At 41.7% G+C, this 21,533-nt stretch overlaps 1 protein-coding gene across 1 annotated transcript in view; it reads left to right on the top strand.

Moving 5' to 3' along the window:
• The window catches only part of NF1 (neurofibromin 1), a 585,707-nt gene that overhangs the window by 253,810 nt on the left and 310,364 nt on the right, over window positions 1-21,533 (top strand). Inside the window, exons 22-24 of the mRNA XM_082247714.1 lie at window positions 1,062-1,184; window positions 14,072-14,155; window positions 14,951-15,067. Of these exons, the coding sequence (XP_082103840.1) occupies window positions 1,062-1,184; window positions 14,072-14,155; window positions 14,951-15,067 (324 nt within the window). The remainder of the gene's footprint in view (window positions 1-1,061; window positions 1,185-14,071; window positions 14,156-14,950; window positions 15,068-21,533) is intronic.

The raw sequence follows: 21,533 nt of genomic DNA, 5'->3' as shown, positions 1-21,533 counted from the left end.
TTGCCCTGGTACTACAGCCTGCAGCCTGTTCTTGCCCTGGTCCTACAGCCCGCAGCCTGTTCTTGCCCTGGTCCTACAGCCCGCAGCCTCCTGCTTTTAACTGCTGCCTCCTGTGCTGCAATTTCTTGTAGTATCTTTGATTCCACCAAAAAAGTTGTATGGGTTGAACAGGATTTGTTGCAGTTGGCAATACTGTGTGCTTCAAAGATAGTATTACACTCATCATTAACATCAAATTATCATTTGCACATAGTTATTCCCAAATATCAGGTTACCCATTAACCATACAAATTGACTGTGGTTGAACTTTTTGTAGTGAAAACAGTAACAATGAATACAGTTACCTGGATTAAGCATGCTAGAACATTTTTGCTATTTATACAATTATTTACTGCTGTAGCACATTGTTCTCTGCAAAATTCAATGTGCACATTTCTTATGTATTTCTCCCCTTCCCTTCCTTATACTACAGATCTCAGAAGCCACAGAGAACAGGTTATAGCGTTTTCAGAACCACTGTCTTTAAAGTTTAACTTCAGGCATATAATCCTAGGATCACTTATTTTGGTCCCACATATACAGCCCACTATATTATAAGCAATGTTCCTCCTTTGACCGTCCTTCCTCTAAAATTTTTTAAATGGTACATATCCATTTGATGAGTGAAAATGCTCATCCCTATGTTCTCTTGAGGACAAGTTCAGCCTTTTCCCTCCAGCCTGCTGATTTTGAAAAATAAAGAACAGCAGCATAATGATTAGGTCATCCATGTGCTCTAATCTTCTTTGAAAGCAAGTTCAGCCTTAAAAAAGACAGCACTATGCAAAGCAAAAAAGCATGATTGGCTTACACTGCTGGCCCCCAGACTTCAAATTCTGATATCTGTATGTGAAAGTGTATTCCATTTTATTTATTTTTTTACAAATGTATTTGCACGTATGTATATTTGTAACTTCGGTTTTTTCCTGGACTTCTACTTTAACCTTTTTGTCCTCAATGAAATTTGAGTACGTCTATATTGTGACATCTGTTTAGGTCTTGCCATTTCTTAATTTTCACAGATATGTACGTGTTCTGGGTAACATGGTTCATGCCATACAGATCAAAACCAAGCTGTGTCAGCTGGTGGAAGTAATGATGGAACGGAGGGATGATCTTTCTTTTTGTCAAGAAATGAAGTTTAGGTGAGTTTCTCTGACCTCCAAAAAGCAAGAATGAAAACATTACAATACCATATGTATAGATAGTAAAATATTTAGTTCCCTACGTTCTCTTTTTATTAATTTTTTTTTACTCCTGTATTTTGCAGTAGTTGCCGAACCTGAGTGCAGTCAGATGTGTCCAGATTCGGACACCTGTCCCTAATCCACTGATTCTTGCCACTGGAATCCAGTGTATGTGGCCAAATAGCTGTGTAAAGAAGCCCTTTAAGCGACCTTGTTACATTGCCCATTGAGGGAAAATTAGGCCACCATTCACAAGGGCCTCCTGCCTTTGTTCTATTCAAATTCAAGAGAAATTGACATGGGATGTGTATGTCTGTTTATACTTTCTAGATCAGTTTTGTCTGTGTTTATATGTACATGCGCTTAAATGCGTTTTGGAGTATTTAATCTGCCTATGGACACACAGTTCTATTTTCTTCTAAACATAATGAAACTAAATGCACTTGAATGCAAGTAAATGCATAGTGTGCATTCCACCATCTAAAATCTTTTTATGTGTGGCGAAATTACCTATAAACACATAGAAGTATATACTTGTATGAATATAGTTTCCTTTATGAAAGAGGCCCGTCTGTACAAAGGGCCCTACCCTGATGCACTGATACTCTCCTTGCTAGCACTCCCGGCCACTCCTTCTCCTGCCTCATCTGACAAAAACATACCCTAATCTTTCAAGTATGGGGAGCATACCTGGAACATCACTAACATTACTGCTGCCTTAGCATGAGACACCAGTCAACACGGAGCATTATAATGCTGAAGCAGTTCTTTACACAGACACTGTCGCTTGTCCTAAAAAGTTAGTGTCTTTTTAACCACTTCAAAGACAGGCCAATTCTGACATTACTCTCATACATGTATGAAATATGCATTTTTGCTAGAAAATGACTTGGATCCCTAAAATATATATGTATAAATAAATAAATATACATATATATTTGTGCTCATAAGTTTCCATACCCGGGCAGATTTTGATTTCTTGGCCATTTTTCTGAGAATATGAATAACACAAAGACGTTTCTTTCACTCATGGTTAGTGTTTGGCTAAAGCTATTTATTATCAATCAACTGTGTTTACTCTTTTTAAATCATAATGACAACAGAAACTTCCTAAATGACCCTGATCAAAAGTTTACATACCCTGGGGATTTTGGCCTGATAACATGCACACAAGTTGACACAACGGTTTGAATGCCTATTAAAGGTACCCATCCTCACCTGTGATCTGTTTGCTTGTAGTTAGTGTGTGTGTGTATATAAAATGTCAATGAGTTTCTGGACTCCTGACAGACCCTTGCATCTTTCTCCAGTGCTGCACTGAAGTTTCTTGATTCTGAGTCATGGGGAAAGCAAAAAAATTGTCAAAGAATCTGCAGGAAAAGGTAGTTGAACTGTATAAAACAGGAAAGGGATATAAAAAGATATTTAAGGAATTGAGAATGCCAATCAGCAGTGTTCAAACTCCAATCAAGAAGTGAAAAACGAAGAGTTCTGTTGAAACCAAACCACGGTCAGGTAGACAAACTAAAATTTGAAAAAATGGGGAATTAACCGCGCTAAAGGAATAAAACAAACAAGCAGCAACTTCAAGTGTGACCACACCCTATAGAAATATGTAAATTAAGTTGCGCTAATATGATCTATGGAGGTATAAAGTCCACAAAGTCCCAATGTTGATAACAAATGGAAAGTATCCTGGGTAAGGTCCTGAGCCCGACTCCCTTAAGAGTGTACGCTTACCAGATTGAGGTAAAATTGAAGCGGATATGCTTAATCTTGTCACTTTGATAGAAGATCCAGGCCCGTGTGAGCAGTGAACTCGGAGGTCATTGGATCATGTAAAAATACAAATAAACGCAATAGCGTAAAACCCAACAACTAAAATAGTATCGCCTTGAGTGTGACTTATAATAGAAATTGGGAAAAGTGTAAAAAGCTACCACCAAGATAGCTAGTAAAAAAATTTTAGGAGTGTAAAACCCTACCAAAACAAATGTGAGATAAAGTGCAAAAGATATCCAGTTGGAGTTGCCTCTTACCAGACAAAATTATCTTATAAACCCAAGTGAATGATAACAATATTGAAGATAAGTGCTTGGACCATCACCAGCTAGATGAGCCTCTTACCAAAATCAAGTAAAAGCAAGTGTGTATAAATAACTCCAAGTGACACAGGATGCAATGCCAGAAAAACACCAGTAGGGGTCGCCTCTTACCAGACTTTAATTCAGTCAAGTATGTATGGAAATCACTAGTCAAGGTCCAACCAAGAATTCTGGGACAAATCCTCGCTGCTGCTTCCTGTTACCAGGGTCACATCATGGAAGCGCCACTAAAATTTGAGCCACAACTGCCAGGAAAATTGTTCGGGATGCAAAGAAAAACCCACAAATAAGTTCAGGTGAAATACAGGACTCTGAAAACATGTGGTGTGGCTGTTTCAAGATGCACAATAAGGAGGCACTTGAAGAAAGATGGGCTGCATGGTCGAGTCGCCAGAAGAAAGCCATTACTACGCAAATGCCACAAAGTATCCCGCTTACAATACGCCAAACACAGAGACAAGCCTCAATCCTTCTGGCACAAAGTCATTTGGAGTGAGGAGTCCAAAATGTAGCTTTTTGGCCACAACCATAAATGCTACATTTGGAGAGGAGTCAGCAAGGCCTGTGATTAAAGGTACACCATTCCTACTGTGAAACATGAAAGTGGATCACTAATGTTTTGGGAATGTGTGAGCTACAAAGGCACAGGAAATTTGGTCAGAATTGATGGCAAGATGAATGCAGTATGTTATCAAAAAATACTGGAGGAAAATTTGCATTCATCAGCCCGGAAGCTGCGCATGGGACGTACTTGGACATGCCAACATGACAATGTTCCTAAACACAAGGCCAAGATGACCTGTCATGCCTACAGCAGAATAAAGTGAAGGTTCTGGAGTGGCCATCTCAGTCTCCTGACCTCAATATCATTGAGCCACTCTGGGGAGATCTCAAACATGCAGTTCATGCAAGACAGCCCAAAAATTTACAGGAACTGGAGGCTTTTTGCCTGGACAAATGGGCAGCTTTACCATCTGAGAAGATAAAGAGCCTCTTCCACAAATACCACAAAAGACTTCAAACTGTCATTGATGTTAAAGGGGGCAATACACGGTATTAAGAACTGGGGTATGTTAACTTTTGATCAGGGTCATTTGTGTAGTTTCTGTTGTCATTAGGATTTAAAAAGAGTAAACACAGTTGATTGATAATAATTGGCTTCAGCCAAACACTAACCATGATTGAAAGAAATATTTTTGTTTTATACATATTCACTGAAAAATGGCCAAGAAATCATAAATTCTGCCAGGGTATGAAAACTAATGAGCACAACTGTATAGATACATATATAAAGATTGTAACGTGATACAAAAGTGCGCTAATTTCAAACAAAGGGAACAAAAATGTTCATATGTGGTCTCTGTTGAAAACAACAGATAAACAAAAAGTCTTTAATTCCAAACAGATTCTTCCAATAAAGAAAGTGGATGGTGAGGATTAGGGAGTGACGAAAGGTGGGTGTAACCTTTTTCCCAAACGATAATCCAAAATAAGTGACTTCAAAAACTTGTATGCATGTGATGACACCCAGTGATAGGAGGGGACTCTTACCACATAGAAGAGAGATGTAGACATATACTGTGTAAATCCAAGAGTCCAAACGGTCAGCTAAATAATGCGAAATCTCAAATGGAGTGGAACAGCCATCAACTTCCAATTAATAGGGGATCTATTGGCTTCCAAGCATGGGGATATTGCCACAGAGATCGTGCCCAAAAAAGAAGAGGGGACTATAGTGCATTACCTCCAAGTTTTATTGAAGAAAGAAATAGAGTAACACTTACAAAGTCCAGATGGGTAAACAGCATATACAGGTTAGGTCGCGGACGTCTGCAGTACGATCCGAGACTGTTAGCAACACGGCTAGCTCCCCCCTTTTTTTGACGCGTTTCCACTGAAGAGTCGGCTTCTGGGACTGGAGCTGTAGCCGTGTTGCCAGCATCTCTCATAAATAGTTGGGCTGATGGAGACTTCCGGTGCGGCCGCGAGGGGACCCGGAAGTGATGTGACGTACTTCCGGTCGTGATGCCGACCAATCACAACGTGTCAAGGTCAAGACCCGGAGGTGCTATGACGCACTTCCGGTATCTTCGTCGGCCAATTGCAGCGGACGTAAACAGGAAGTCCCGCTTATGACACCGAACTATGAAAAAGATTATCTGTCACAGTCTTCCGGTGTGTGTAGTGCCTCTTCACATACGAAGGTAACTAGGCAATCATATAGTAACGTCCTGGGAAACCCCTAAAGGGAAATAGGAGACTGTAGAAACTCCCATCCTAATACGGACGTTACATACATAAAAAACTTTATTTTTTCAAAACTTTATTTTCCAAAAGTTTTGATATTAAAAAGATATAGAGGATAAATGAAATTGTTTAAAAAACATTTAACACAGAAAATAATAAATTAAATGATGGCAACATGTGTAAAAACGAGATAATTTAAAATTGGGTTAAAAATTTGAGGCTTCAAAAGCGACTGAAATTGTTGAGTAATAAGTACACTAAGTAATCAATATGTGTCAATGGTTGGCATGAACACCATAACAGGAGTCTCCATCCGCCATCTAGTGTATATAAATATAATAAAATACATTTATTTAAAACCTATATGTTAAAAATATATGTTTCAATGGACACATATGCTCTAAGTATATAATAATCCAATAAAGGAGAAAAGAGAAAAGGGAGAAAAGATTGGCCAGAAGAAGAGAAGTAGATAAAAAGTTTGGCATGTCCTTTGTGTGGTGGGACTAATGGTTGTTAATATGGGCATTTATGTCCCATTCCACATTCATACCCCAAGGCTAGCCGTGTTGCTAACAGTCTCGGATCGTAAGGGGGGAGCTAGCTGTGTTGCTAACAGTCTCGGATCGTACAGGGGGGAGCTAGCCGTGTTGCTAACAGTCTCGGATCGTACTGCAGACGTCCGCGACCTAACCTGTATATGCTGTTTACCCATCTGGACTTTGTAAGTGTTACTCTATTTCTTTCTTCAATAAAACTTGGAGGTAATGCACTATAGTCCCCTCTTCTTTTTTGGGCACGATCTCTGTGGCAATATCCCCATGCTTGGAAGCCTATAGATCCCCTATTAATTGGAAGTTGATGGCTGTTCCACTCCATTCGAGATTTCGCATCATTTAGCTGACCGTTTTGACTCTTGGATTTACACAGTATATGTCTACATCTCTCTTCTATGTGGTAAGAGTCCCCTCCTATCACTGGGTGTCATCACATGCATACAAGTTTTTGAAGTCACTTATTTTGGATTATCGTTTGGGAAGAGGTTACACCCACCTTTTGTCACTCCCTAATCCTCACCATCCACTTTCTTTATTGGAAGAATCTGTTTGGAATTAAAGACTTTTTGTTTATCTGTTGTTTACAACAGAGACCACATATGAACATTTTTGTTCCCTTTGTTTGAAATTAGCGCACTTTTGTATCACGTTACAATCTTTATATACCTATTTTCTTTCAGTGCTGCTTTCACTATTTATTTCACTTCAAGGTTCGCGCACCTCTTTTTGATTCGTATATATACATATACACTGAACAAAATTATAAACTCAACACTTTTTTGTTTTTGCCCCATTTTTTCATGAGCTGAACTCAAAGGTCTAAGACTTTTTCTATGTACACAAAATGCCTGTTTCTCTCAAATATTCACAAATCTGTCTAAATCTGTGTTAGTGAGCACTTCTCCTTTGCTGAGATAATCCATCCACCTCACAGGTGTGGCATATCAAGATGCTGATTAGACAGCATGATTATTGCACAGGTGTGCCTTAGGCTGGCCACAATAAAAGGCAAGTCTAAAATGTGCAGTTTTACTGTATTGGGGGGGGGGGGTCCGAAAATCAGTCGGTATCTGTTGTGACCACAATTTTTTTCTCACGCAGTGCAGCGCATCTCCTTCGCATAAAGTTGATCAGGCTGTGTTGATTGTGGTCTGTGGAATGTTGGTCCACTCCTCTTCAATGGCTGTGCAAAGTTGCTGAATATTGGGAGGACCTGGAACACGCTGTCGTATACGCAGATCCAGAGCATCCCAAACATTCTCAATGGGTGACATGTCCGTTGAGTATGCTGGCCATGCAAGAACTGGGATGTTTTCAGCTTCCAGGAATTGTGTACAGATCCTTGCAACCTGGGGCTGTGCATTATCATGCTGCAAAATGAGGTGATGGTCGTGGATTAATGGCGCAACAATGGGCCTCAGGATCTCGTCACGGTATCTCGGTGCATTCAAAATTCCATAAAAAAAAAATAAAATAAATAATGCACCTGTGTTCGTTGTCCATAACATACGCCTGCCCATACCATAACCCCACCGCCACAATTCTCTGAAACTCTTTTGGAGACGACTTATGGTAGGGAAGTAAACTTTGAATTCACGGGCAACCGCTCTAGTGGACATTCCTGCAGTCAGTATGCCAATTGCACGCTCCCTCAAAACTTTCCACATCTGTGGCATTGTGCTGTGTGATAAAACTGCACATTTTAGAGTGGCCTTTTATTGTTGTCAGCCTAAGGTACACCTGTGCAATAATCATGCTGTCTAATCAGCATCTTGATAAACAACACTTGTGAGGTAGATGGATTATCTCGGCAAAGGAGAAGTGCTCACTTAAACCGATTAAGACAAAATTTGTGAACAATATTTGAGAGAAATAGGCCTTTTTTGTACATTGAAAAAGTCTTAGATCTTTGAGTTCAGCTCATGAAAAATGGAGGCAAAAATAAAAGTGCACGCGGGAGCCGCCAGTCACGGCACAGAGCTCTGTTGAAACGGCACAGGCAGCCGTTTCTTCAAAGTGCATGCGCCGATTATGTCATCAGCTGCATCCAATGTAATTATCTCCTTAACAGTGCAAGTTTAGGAGATATTTACAGAACCTATAGGTAAGCCTTACACAAGTACTCAAGAGCTTGCAAAAAGAAATATAAAAGCAAAGGGTAGTGCGCTATTCAGATGTGTGATGAAGCTAAAATAATCTAATAAACCAAGGAGTGTAATAGAAAAAAACTATTATAAACCTTCAAAATATATAAATAAATAACAAGCAAGAAAAATTCAAAAGCTGAATAAGTATAAAGCACAAATATATAGAAAAAATATCTTCCCAATTGCAGTGAATTTCTAAACGTGCAAAACGATGGCAAAAAGTTCAAAAAAATGAATTGAAAAATGAAAGTCCAGAGATAGAAAATATATATTAGGCCCCTTTCACACATACGGTCCGTTTGTCTGTTTTTCATCCATCCGTTGACGGATGAAAAACAGACATCAATGTATCTCTATGTAAAAACGGATGACAACGGATGATCATCCGTTAACATCCGTTTTCATCCACTTCCGTCAATGTCCGTATTTTTGAACGGATGAATGCCCTATTTTTCATCCGTCAAAAAAACGGATCGGACCAAAAACGGATGACAACGGTTGAAAAACGGATGACAACGGTTGAAAAACGGATGACAACGGTTGAAAAACGGATGAAAAAACAATAAGGCCCCTTTCACACATGGTCCGTTCAGTTCATCAGTTAAGTTGCTTCAAAATGTATGTTTTCCATCCGTTTTTCATCTATTTTTCATCCGTTTTTTATCCGTTTTCCAGTTGTCGTCCGTTTTTCATCCGTTTTACGTCATTTGTTATCTGTTTTTCATCCATTGTCATCCGTTTTTTTGATGGATGAAAAATAGGGCATTCATCCGTTCAAAAAAACGGACATTGACGGAAGCGGATAAAAACGGATGTTAACTGATGATCATCCGTTTTTACATAGAGATACATTGATGTCCGTTTTTCATCCGTCAAACGGATGGATGAAAAATGGACAGCATATGTGAAAAGGGCATAACAACTGACGAAAAACGGAGGACAACTGACGAAAAACGGATGAAAATGGATGGAAAACTGATACATTTGACGCGACTGAACTGATGAACTGTGTAAAAGGGGCCTAATATTGAAAGTCCAAAAAGGAAAGTTCAAGGAAAAGTCTGTGAGAAGTTCATCCACTCATCGATTGGATCATCTGGTGCTCCCCCTCTAACAATTAGAGTCAATGCTTGAGACAAAGGGCTCTTTCAGACAGTCCGCTCCGCCAGACTCCATTTATCTCAGCGGGGGATCGATCCGCCGATCCCCCGCTGAGCAGGAGAATGACAGCTGTTCTCCGCACTGTGTGCGGAGACACAGCTGTAAGAGCCCAATACATCTCTATGGGGGGAACGATGGGAACAGACCGTCGGTCCATTCTCATCCGATCCCATCCGCCTGGAAAAAAAGGGTTTCCATCCGTCCAGATTTGACCGATCTGATGTCAGCGGACATTTCTCTGCTGACATCCGATGCCCCATAGGAATGCATGGGGGGACTGTTCAGATCCGCCTGTCAGTTTTTTTGGCGGATCTGAACGGTCCGCCTATGTGAAAGGGGCCAAACTGTGATAAAATTCCTCTCTGTGGGGAGACTTCTCCTCTCAGCGTATTTTCCCCAGATATATAAATAAAAACTAAAGAGCATATAGTATAATATTGTCAAGAAAAGTAAATTATCTTTAAGATAAGTGGCATAGAAGGTTCATCAATCACTGCAGTGCATATGAACCAACATGCTGTGACTGCAACAATGTTCCTGGTATAACCAACCACCTTGATTTAAGGCTGCTATGCAAACGTTTTAGGCAGGTGTGAAAAAAATGCAGTAAAATTAGAATGTTTTGAGAAACATAAGTGTTTATAGTTTTTTATTAACAAAACCGCATCAATACTTCTATGTACACTTGCACTAAGTGCAAGGAACTCGGCAGGTAGGTTAATTCAAAGATCTTGTAGAACTAATCACAAATCGTCTGGGAATGTAGGCTGCCTCAGATTCGTCTATTTCTTCATATAATCCCAGACAGACTCCATGATGTTGAATTCAGGGCTCTATAGGGGCCAAACCATCACTTCCAAGACTCCTTGTTGTTCTTTATGTTGAAGATGGTTCCTAATGATATTGGCGTTGTTTCTGCAGCAGAATACATTTGGGGCCAGTCACATGCCTCCTTGATGGTATGACATGATGAATAAGTATCTGCCTGTATTTCTTAGCACTGAGGACACAGTTGCTCCTGACCATATCTCCAGCTCCATTTATAGAAATGCAGCCCCAAACTTGCAAGAAACCTTAAACATGCTTCACTTTTGCCTGCAGACACATTATTGTACCGCTCTCCGGCCCTTTGATGAACAAACTGCCTCCTGCCAGCCAAATATTTCTGATTTTGATTCGTCAGTCCAGAGCTCCTGCTGACATTTTCCTGCACCCCCAGATCAGCTCCTGCTGCCATTTTCCTGCACCCCCAAATCTTGTTTTTGTGCACAGTTGAGTTGCTTAGCCTTATTCCCATGTTGAAGGTATTGCTTTTTGGCTGCAATTCTTCCATGAAGACTGCTTCTGGCCAGACTTCTCCAGACAGTAGATGTGTGTACCTGGATCCCACTGGTTTCCACCATTTCTGTGCTGATGTCACTGCTGGGCATGATTTTATTATTTCAAAGGGAAGTAAGCATGATGTGTCTCATCTGCTGCATTAAGTATCCATGGCTAACCACTGTATCTGCGGTCCTCAATGTTGTCCGTTTCTTCAAAAGAGCTTGAACAGCACCTTAAAAAGGCAGTCTGCTTTGAAACTTTGCCTGGGAGAGATCATGCATCTGTTAATGGGCGTTTTGAATCGCTTTTCTCATTTGCGCTTGCAGGTCCTGCCCTGTAGCCCGGAATTGCTGCCATGTCAATTTGCTGGCGAAGAGCAATTTGAGGAACCCTTTAACAAAATCATAATAGAAGTACCTGGGGAAAGGTATTCCTACCCTATAAGAAAAAGCCTAAGTCTCCTACTCTCTACTGTTGCTAACTCTACTGAAAGAAAGAGGTCTCTCTGTTCTCAGACATTAACCTTACAACCAAGGCTTAACACTTTTGTCACAAGCCTTTTGTCACAAGCCCTAGCCCACTATGCCCAACAGGCCCCCACTCCTCTGGTAGAATGTCAGTTGGCATTTGTCCCAGTCTGGATTTGGGACCTCCCTGTCCCAATATGTCATTTACAGGGGTACAAAATAGTTTCTATCTCTGTCCCCGCCTTGCTTTTTATCTTTCAATCTGTCAGCCAAAGGAAGGCAGTTTTAATGACTGCCTTGTATGAACTTAAAGTGCAAGAGATGGTTATACCAGTTTCTTCAAAAGTGCATTTCCAAGGTTTCTATTCAAACAAACGTGGACATCTTCCAAATACTAAGTAACAAGAAAAGCCGCAACACGAATGCTTCGTTTTGATGGGATTTATTCCAGCATATCAGCAATGTAAAACATGGCAAAATGCTAATGCGTAGCATTGCCATGAGTAAGGCTATGGCCGAAATGCGTTGGCATTTTGCTATGTTGTACACTGCTGTCATGCTGGAATAAATTGCATCAAAACAAAGCATTCGTGTGCCAGCTTTTCTTGTTGGAAGCAATTTCATGCATCTGGACGCTGCAGGCTGAGCCCCGACACTCAGTTCCAAATTAATTCCATTATGCAGTAGAGCTAGGGTGAGTCTATATCCACTGGACTTAAAATCCCTAACCCACATTATTTTGTGTACCAAAATTCCGAATGGAACCTGCGAGATCTGGTATTGATTCCCTCAGACAAGGGAAATTTCTTGCGTCAGTAAACCGACAAGATTCATATCTCCATAGTTTCATTTTCCTATCTCACCAACACTGCTTTTGTTTTTATGTGGATGGCCAGTGCTTCTAGTTTATAGCCCTGCCTTTTGGGCACCCAAGTGTTAACAAAATAGCTTTCCCCAGCTTCTAGCACTTTTGCTAACCCAGGGCATTTATGTCACAATTTACCTGGATGACCTGCTATTGAAGGACTCCTCAGCAAGTCTGTCTGCCAACGTCCAAAGGACAATCCAGTTCCTAAAACATTTGGCTGGATAATCATTGATTCAAAGTCTGCTCTTCAGCTCTCACATCTAGAGTGTTTGGGTCTAATCTAGGTCTCAGCCCAAGCCAGAATCTTCATCCCTTGGCAGAACATTGCCTCCCCAAGATCCAGATTTCATTGCCACTGGTCACAACACCACTCAATTTGTTTCTGCATGAAGTTTCTGTCCCTCATGGAGGTGTCCTTCAAATCCATTCCCTTTTTGTCCTGTTTCACTCCAGACCTTTTTTAATCCAACATCCACAGGGAGAGAATTGTCCAGTGCCTCTGTCCAGCCAAATCTAACAGATTCCCCCCATCCTGTAAACAGCGCAGAACCCTTTGCACCCCTATACTGGGCTTTTCTCACATTTTACAGCAAAGTGGGGCTACACTTTAATATGGCCATGCTTTTGACATTCAAATATGTATATTTTCTTAACAAACTGTAAATAAGCTTTTGGCCTCATGCACGCTGGATGTCAAACATGCTACTTTTAACAGCGTTTACCTCACATTTTTTTTTTTTTTTAAATCAACCTCTAAACATGTTTGCCCATGTGTCCATGTACACATAGGCGTTTACAAATGTTTAAGGGTAGAAAAGAAAAATCACTTGCACATTCAGGAAAGAGTGTTTGGGCAGAAAACATGCCTGACACGCCTAAACACTAGGTGCTTTTAGCGCTTGAGCATTCATTTCAATAGACAAAATAAATTAATGTTTTGGCCAATGTAATGAATGAATGCCAAAAAGCTTGCTAGCTCTGTGAATTAGTGTCGGCTTTGTGGTTTTATATAATCTCTAAGAGATCTGCTCATGGATCCTGCTTGATGAGAGTGTAAATAATATTTACCAGAAAGACTTCAGTGAGTGTTTATCACACTTGGTGGAGGGGAACACTTGCTGGTGGCTTTTTTTTTGAGGAAAAGTAATTTTGGATACACTGTCCAATTACTGAACAAAGCATTTTTTTTTTAAGCCATCTGTGATGAATTATGATGGACGTTATATTTTTGGACATTTTAATTATTTAATATACGTCCACTATTGTTCCTTATCACCTTAATCACAGGATTGCATTATATTCTGATCGTTTTGCACTGTTGGTTTGAGTGCGTATAATACGTTTATTTAATTGGTGGTCCCTAATATTTTCCTTAATACCAGAACAAGCGCTGGTATTTATTTTTCTATTCTTTAAGGGCTTTTTTGAGCAGTTATAAATAGCTGCTGAACTGGTCTAACACGTTATTTGTGGCGCAGTTCACAATTTATTTATTTTGCGAAATAGAAAGAGAAAACCTTAAATTGCTTTATGGCCAAGTTTATACTAGCTTTCAAAGCAAGTGTTTCATGAATGTTTTGAATGCTTCACAAACGCCTGTCAAAATTGTGTGCACTGCAGTGCCCTGTGTTGTTCACATGGTTGTGTTTGCATCATGTTGCATCAAAATTGACTCAACCCGTATCGTTTACCAGGCTTTGTAGTTTCCCAAATGCTTCTATTAATGTCAATGTAAACATGCTTCAAACACATCACAGACTGCAAATGTGCCCAATGGCATTTCCAGTGAGTTTGAGATGCGTTTAGAAAGCAATACTAGCCGAGAAGGGATTAATGCATCTTAACGCATTAATGGACACTCAAATTTCTTTGAACATCTAAACGAGTCCTTCGTTTGATTCACATTATATTTTTTTAACTATTTTTGTTAATAAAAACCTGTGAATAAGGTATTTTCTTTTATTTTTTAGAAACAAGATGGTCGAGTATTTGACTGACTGGGTAATGGGAACATCTAACCAAGCTGCTGATGAAGATGTAAAATGCCTCACAAGGTATTCAATACTACTGTTCTAGCACAAAGTTGAAACTTTATATAAAAGTTGAAACTGTTTATATGGGCTCTTTCACATAGCCCACTGAGCCTGTTCAACGTAACTGCAGTTGTATGTCCTCCAACCAGGTGCAATGTCATTGGCTTGAAACAGCTGTGCGATGCTGTACTCATGTATACGAGCGTTTGCAAAAAAAAAAAAAAAAACATTAACACCACTGTATACAGTACATGAATACAGTGATCCAAAAACCTTTATATTAAAGAAGTATAGCCACGGCTTGTTTGGCTGTTCTTCTCCTACAGATCACAGGAGTGCAGTTCATTCTGCACTCGTGACCTTTTTTCAGCCGACAGTAGGTTAAAGCCAGTCACTCAGCCGGTCCATGCTCAGGAAAGATCCTGACCATATGGTCGCAATCCACCCAGATCCATTGACCTGCACCTGGCTCAGCTATTTAGCAAACCCCTGAGAGCTTGAGCCAGCCCCCTCCTCAGCCCAGCACTCTAGTGAATGCTGGAGGGGGAGATCAGAGAGCTGCTCACTAACAGTCAAGGCTTTCTGGTCAGAGCTGAGGGGGAAGAACTTGGCAGTCAGCGATGTTTGATAGCTCAGTTCTCTGGGTAGAGCTGGCGGGGAACAGCTGCAGCTCAGATTTTATTTTGTTGATTCGCATACTTCTCTTTTAATGACAGACTGTGTGCTGCACCTGGGCAGAGAAAATATGGCTGCAGTTATGCTGAATTGGCTCACATGGCCCCTGTGAAAGATAATGTGATTTCTTTCCCCCTGCAGAGATTTGGATCAAGCAAGCATGGAAGCAGTGGTATCTCTTCTTGCTGGCCTACCTCTTCAACCTGAAGAAGGAGATGGTGTTGAGTTGATGGAAGCGAAATCTCAATTATTTCTCAAGTAGGTACATGTGCTTTTACTCACAGCAGAGCATTCCTCCTGTTTTATTATTTTTAGTATTTAAATGACATATTTGGAAGCATTTTACAGAGCACATAGAAGAATTTGCATTGGTTTAAACAGCACCTGTCCACTGAAAAATAAATTGCTTGCCTTTGCTGACCTGTAGCCTGAAAAATTAGTTCCCTAGCTTTCATGCTTTCTGGCTGTCATGCTGATTAAACAGCTTTAATGCGTTAAATAGTTGGGTTTTGAACAAGTTTTATAGCAAGTAAGATTAGAACTCCTTTTAGGCATTCTTGTTTTGTTTCAGTAACTCAGAAGTTAAAGCCATTGGCTCAACCTGGAGGACAACCAGAATTTTAGTAAGAACAGTTAGCAGTTGCCACCTATGCATTTCTCTTAGTACAGGTATTACAGAAATAATTTCTAGTATAGCAGTTTTTTTAAACTGACCAAGGACAAAGGATATCATTTAGCAAAATCTCAGTAATGGACACAGCTCCTTATCATCTTGACTGTTGGGTTATCCGGCCCCCTACAGGAGTAAGACACTAGGCAGGAAAAAGCTTGACTACAACTCAGCTATAAGTATTCAGTTTTTTTCTGCCTTATCAGCAATAAGAGCTTAGTTCCTGGCTGGGATCTCTGGTCCTGGCAATTTTTTTCCTTTTGAATTAAATTTTTTTCTTTTGTTTTTTTTTTTTATTTTGAGAGATTCTACAATCAACTGCCAGACTGGGTGATGGACTGGATAATCTAGATCCAGAGGGTGCCCCAAGTCTGGCCAGTGAGCACACGCAGGCCTCAGCTCTACACTAGGTTGACCGTGACATAGCCCCACTAGGCGGGGACTGGCTTGCGAGTTAAACGTCTCGCGGAACACATTCGACCTGGCCTCGGCCTGAGTCACAGCGTCCCTCCTGGCAGACAGCTCTCCCTATTTCGATGGAGCAGTGGTCTGTCCGGAGTGGTTCCCACCCTGTTACTGGTATGGTAAGTAGCTGTCTCCCTTCTAACCCTGGAGGTTTTTGGGGTGGACGTGGGGTGGCCATACCTTTTTTTTAGATCAGTCTGGGTTGTTGAGGTGGGGGGGCAGCGTGCTGCTGGTGACCGGACGATCAACCTTTGGGAGGGGGCTGCACCTGATAGGGGGGGGGGGGGGCCCCCTTCCTGCTGGGATCGTGGTCGGAGCTTCTTGGGCCCCTAGGAGCCGCATGGTTCTGCAATTTTTTTGTAGCCTTTTATACTGCTAATCGGCGGCCATGTTGTTGTAGCCTCGGCAGGCATTTTCTTGAAGTTTCTCATTGAAAATAGCGGCGGCCATGTTTTTATAGCTGTATGGGCTGTGATTCGGCGGTGGGAGCCCCTCGTCACCCCCTAGTGCTGATTCCTGGATCTTTCTTTTCCTGATTGCTGCATGGTGTGCAGTTGGACTGGTGCTGTAGGTGACTGATTGGTGGAGAGTCTTTGTGGGGTTCTCTCTCCCTCTCCCTTCTATAGCAGCGGTAGTGATCTGTGCCTTGTGATACCATCAGCGTGGTGGTGGTGTCCCCAGCAGTGGTATACACTTTTTTTTGTGTGTCCCGATTCTTACTAATTGAGTCCCTGGAGCACATTTCCCCACCTGATCCCCTCAGAGGCTGCCGGGCCCTCCGGGTCCCAACAATCCCTGACTGCACTGACGGCAATCCTGGAGTCCTTGGTATCCAAGGTGGATTTGGTCCTCAAAAAATGGACTCGCAAAAACGCGTCCCCTACCTTCACCTGCTTCATCTGTCTCATTAGATCCTCAATCTGATTTGACCGCTGCGGACACGAGTCACCCTACTGGGTCTGCGCCTATGCACCCTGCGTGTTCAGATAGTGAGAATCATTCCTCTGCTTCTCTAGCTGTGCATTAGAAGGCGAAGGTGGATGCACTGATTGTGTCAGGGCGTGAAACTTTAAAGCTGGAGGATGCGGCTGATGCTGCGTCGGTGGCGACGTTCCCTTTTGGCACTCACAAGCCCTCCAAAGCGGCGAGGGTTTTCCCCTTTCCCGGTTACTTTGATAATATTGTCACAAAACAGTGGGGTTGTCCAAAATGCACTTTTTCGGTCCCTAAGCGTTTTGCGATGCGGTATCCTTATGAGGATTCCCTGCTTAAAAAGGGGACGGTCCCACCTGTAGTTAAAGGCAGGCAGATTTTGAGACAATATCCTTGGAGAATGTTCGCTGTAACGAAATGTGTCAGAATCTCATAGGCGGCTTGTCTTGACTACTACTTTGGTGTTTTACTCGTGCATGCTTTATCTTCTCTCAGTTGGGACCTGCATATTCCATGCTCCTGAGGGGATTAGTATCTGCTGTCTGCACTTCATTAAATGTACATCTGTTGGGACCTGTTCAATCCATGCTCCTGAGGGGATCAGTACTTGCTGTCTGCACTTTACAAGTGTACATCTGGTAAGCAGTTGTATATGTCGGTGGTGGTCACAGCTTTGGACTGAAGTTTGGTACTCCTGTGGGTTCTACCCTCTCTTGGCTATATCTCTCATAAGTTAATTGGTATCTGTTATTTGGCACCTAATTCTATTTATCTGGTAAGCAGTTTGTATATGTGGGTGGAGGTCACGCTTATGACTGACGTCTGGCACACAATTGGACCTATATCTCTCTTTTGCTACACGTATATGTGTGTCTGGTAAGCAGTTTTTAGTGTCGGTGGAGGTTACTGTCTTTCACTTTAGCACTTAATCCTCAATCTGTAGGGTGGACTACACATATAGGTGGCAATATATGTGGTACATGCACCTCCTTATTTAATTACAGTATCACGTTATGAGTTTTCATATTTTTTGCATGCACATGTTTGACGCCTACTGAGTGCATCGTGTCATCTGAGGCCGGAATCCATCCAAGTGTCTCCCTTAATTTTTGGTCATACTGTGGATCCGGAGAATATTCATCATAAAATCAGGCACTTCAGTTTTTTCTGGTAAGCAGTTTGCGCACATTAGTGATAATCCCTGTATTGAAGAGCGACACTTCACTTTGGATGCCCTTATCATATACGGACTATTTGGACACCTTTAGTCAAGAATTTTCTACTATTCCACTATTCTTCACTAATTTTTGTCAATAGGACTTTATATGAACTATTGCACCTAATACTATATACAGTTCTAATAATGTTCAATTTTTAGCGCAGCTTTGTTTATATTAGTCAAATAAAGCCACCTTAATTCCGGTTGAGGAGTCCCTGGCCTTTAAGGATCCGACTGATAGGAGATCCGAGGCTCTGGCCTGCCATATGTTCATTGTGGTTGGTTCGGCTTTTAGGCCGATATTTACTATTGCCTTGGTGTCGCAAACTCTGACCGAATTGTCAGGACTTGGAGAGGGAACAGCTTACCCCTGCCTTTGCGGAGCTGGCAGATCCATTGTTCCAGGGGCTATCGTTAGTCTTTGATGCCCCTTTAGATGCAGCTCCATTGATTTCTAAACTGTCTGACTCAGTAGTGCTCCCTCAGCGTACGATCTGGCTGAAATGCTGTTCTGCGGATGAGACTTCTAAGCAAGGCCTTTTCTTATCTCCCACTTGTGGGGGTGTTGCCTGTTTGGAGCTTCCTTGGATGACATCATTAAGGGCCTCACAAGTGGGAAGAGTACTCTTCTTCTGCAGGCTTCCAAGGGCAAATAGCCCCGTCGTGGACAGGGGCCATTCTTCTCATTAGAGACTTTTTCGTCCTTCAGGATCTCAAGACAAGGGATCTAAGCCCTTCAGGGCATACACCAGAGGTGACCGACCAAGAGAATCTGGTCTGGCAAGCCATGAGTGGGCTCTTCCAGATTTGCGGACAAGTCTTCCTCTGCATGAAGGGGTGCCCTCATCTATATCTGGGGTGGGGGAATGTCTTTGTTGGTTTCCTGATCCATGGACCTCCCCGGTACAGTATAAAGTGGGTCCACAAAATAATTTGGTCTAGCTACAAGATCGAATTTCAGTCTTATCCTCCGGAAAGGTTCTTCCCTTCCAACCTGCGCTTGATCCCAGATCGCTTACGGGGTCTCTTTGGGGCAGTGCAAGACTTGTTGATTGTCCCGGTTCCAACTTCGGAACATTTTTAAGGGGATTTACTGAAACCTGTTCACAGTTCCCAAGAAGGAAGGCAAGGTATTTCCAATTCTGGACCTCAAGACGCTAAACTTTGTGCAGGTACAGAAGATCCGAATGGAGTCCATTCGCACGGTAGTGGCATCCCTCCATCAGGGGGATTTTCTCTCTTCTATCGACATCAAGGATGCCTACCTTCACATTCAAATATGTGCAGCAGCGCTTCCTCCGCTTTGCCATGGGCGTGGAGCATTATCAGTTTGTGGCATTAACTTTTCGTTTAGTCTCTGCTCCTCGGCTCTTCGCGAAAGTGTTGGCCCCGGTACTAGCATTCCCGCATCGGCGGGGGATTGAGGTGCTGGGGTACTTGGGCGATCTTTTTCTGTCAGCGGAGTCTCCGACTGCTCTGATGGACAACTTGGAGATTACTCTACGAACTCTGAGGGAGTTTGGTTGGATTCTGAACCTTCTGAAGTCTGCTCTGGTTCCGTTCACAAGACTGGACTATCTGGATCTGACTCTGGGCTCGGATTCAGTGTTTCTTCCTCTGGAAAAACTCCAGAAATTGCAGGAGGCAATCCAGCTTCTGCTGTCAAGCAGACAGTCATCCCTCGGGGCTTGCATGCAGGTGCTGGGCCTGATGTCTACCTTTGAGGCGGTTCTGTTTGCACAGTTCCATATGAGATCTCTGCAAAAAAGATCCTGGGGAAATGGGACAAGAATCTTCAGTCTGTAGACAATCTGATCCTGTTGAGCCGGGGTATGAGAGGGTCCCTGATATGGTGGCACAGATTGTGCGCAGGGGCCCCTAGTTTGTAACTTTTGTGCAAACCAATCAAAATACATTTATTGGGATTTTTCTTTACCAAAAATATGTAGTAGAATACAAATTGGCCTGAAATGTTGAAAAAATTAGATTTTTAATTTTTTTTGGGGAACTTTATATAACAAAAAAGTGGAAAAAAAATAAATATATATATATATATATATATATATATATATATATATATATATATATATAATATATAATATATAAATTTTTTTTTCTTTTCAGAATTGCCACTATTTTTGTTTATAGTGCAAAAAATAAAAATTGCACAGGTGATCAAATACCACCAAAAGAAATCTATTTGTGGGGGAAAAAAAAGGGCATCAATCGCAAAAAATGGCCTGATCATTAAGGGGGGGGGGAAATCTTCCGGTCCAAAAGTGGTTAACCACTTTACAAACGCACCGCCGCAGTTATACTGCGGCAGGCAGCCGCTCCTGCGCGAACCGCCATAGGTATACGTTGGTCCCGCGCAGGCATCTAAGGAGCGAGCGGGCGCCGTCGCAGGTGTGCTCCCGCTCGTCACAGGGGAAGCCGGTGCAGCGGGCAGGCGGCTCCGATTGCCGCCTGACACCCGCGATCGTTCCCCAATGAGAGAGAACAATGGTCAGCTGTTGTAAACATAGCTGACCGTTCTTCTCCCTGAAATGATCATAGAGCCCCTGTGATCCTTCTATATAGGATCGCAGGTCTCTATGGTCATTCCACAAGCCACGCCCTTAGGTACACATTTAACTCCTTGATCACCCCTGAGTTAACCCCTTTCCTGCCAGTGTCATTATTACAGTAACAGTGCATATTTTTAGCACTGATTACTGTAGTAATGTCACTGGTCCCCCCAAAATTTTCAAAAATGTCAGTTAGGGGTCCGATCTGTCCGCCGCAATGTTGCAGTCCCGCAAAAAATCGCAGATCACCACCATTACTAGTAAAAAAAAATAAAAAGACATCTTTACCGTAGCTAGTAGTCGCGATAACCTTTGCACAAACCAATCAAAATACGCTTATTGTAATTTTTTTATTTTTTACCAAAAATATTTAGCAGAAAACAAATTGGCCTAAAATGTTAAATTTTGATTTTTACATTTTTTCGGGGAATGTTCTATAGCAGAATGTGAAAAATGTGTTTTTCATTTTTTTTTTCAGAATTTTCGATCTTTTTTTTTTTTGTTTATAGCGCACAGAATAAAAATTGCATAGGTGATCAAATACCACCAAAAGAAAGCTCTATTTGTGGGAAAAGAAAGGACATCAATTTTTTTAGGTACAGCGTTGCACGACGGCACAATTGTCCATTAAAGTAACGCACAGGGAGGTTGTGCTTTGCAAGCCACTTTGTACGCATATATAGAAAATAAAATAGTCTATCTACAAACAAAAATGCTAAGAATTGGCAAGAAAAATAGCTAAAATCCTTGCAATATATATATATACGGTAGTTCACATGGAAAGGGCTTTCTTTATCAGCTAGTATCTACATGTGTCACTTCCATCGCAAATCCAAAGAATAAGAGCCAAAGTACATCTCACTAAATAAA

The sequence above is a fragment of the Pelophylax lessonae genome (genome assembly GCF_965119305.1).
Source record: "Pelophylax lessonae genome assembly, chromosome: 2".
In the NCBI taxonomy this organism is placed as follows: domain Eukaryota; kingdom Metazoa; phylum Chordata; class Amphibia; order Anura; family Ranidae; genus Pelophylax; species Pelophylax lessonae.
Note: the sequence above shows the minus strand (reverse complement) of the source record. Positions and strands in the feature narration are given on the sequence as shown.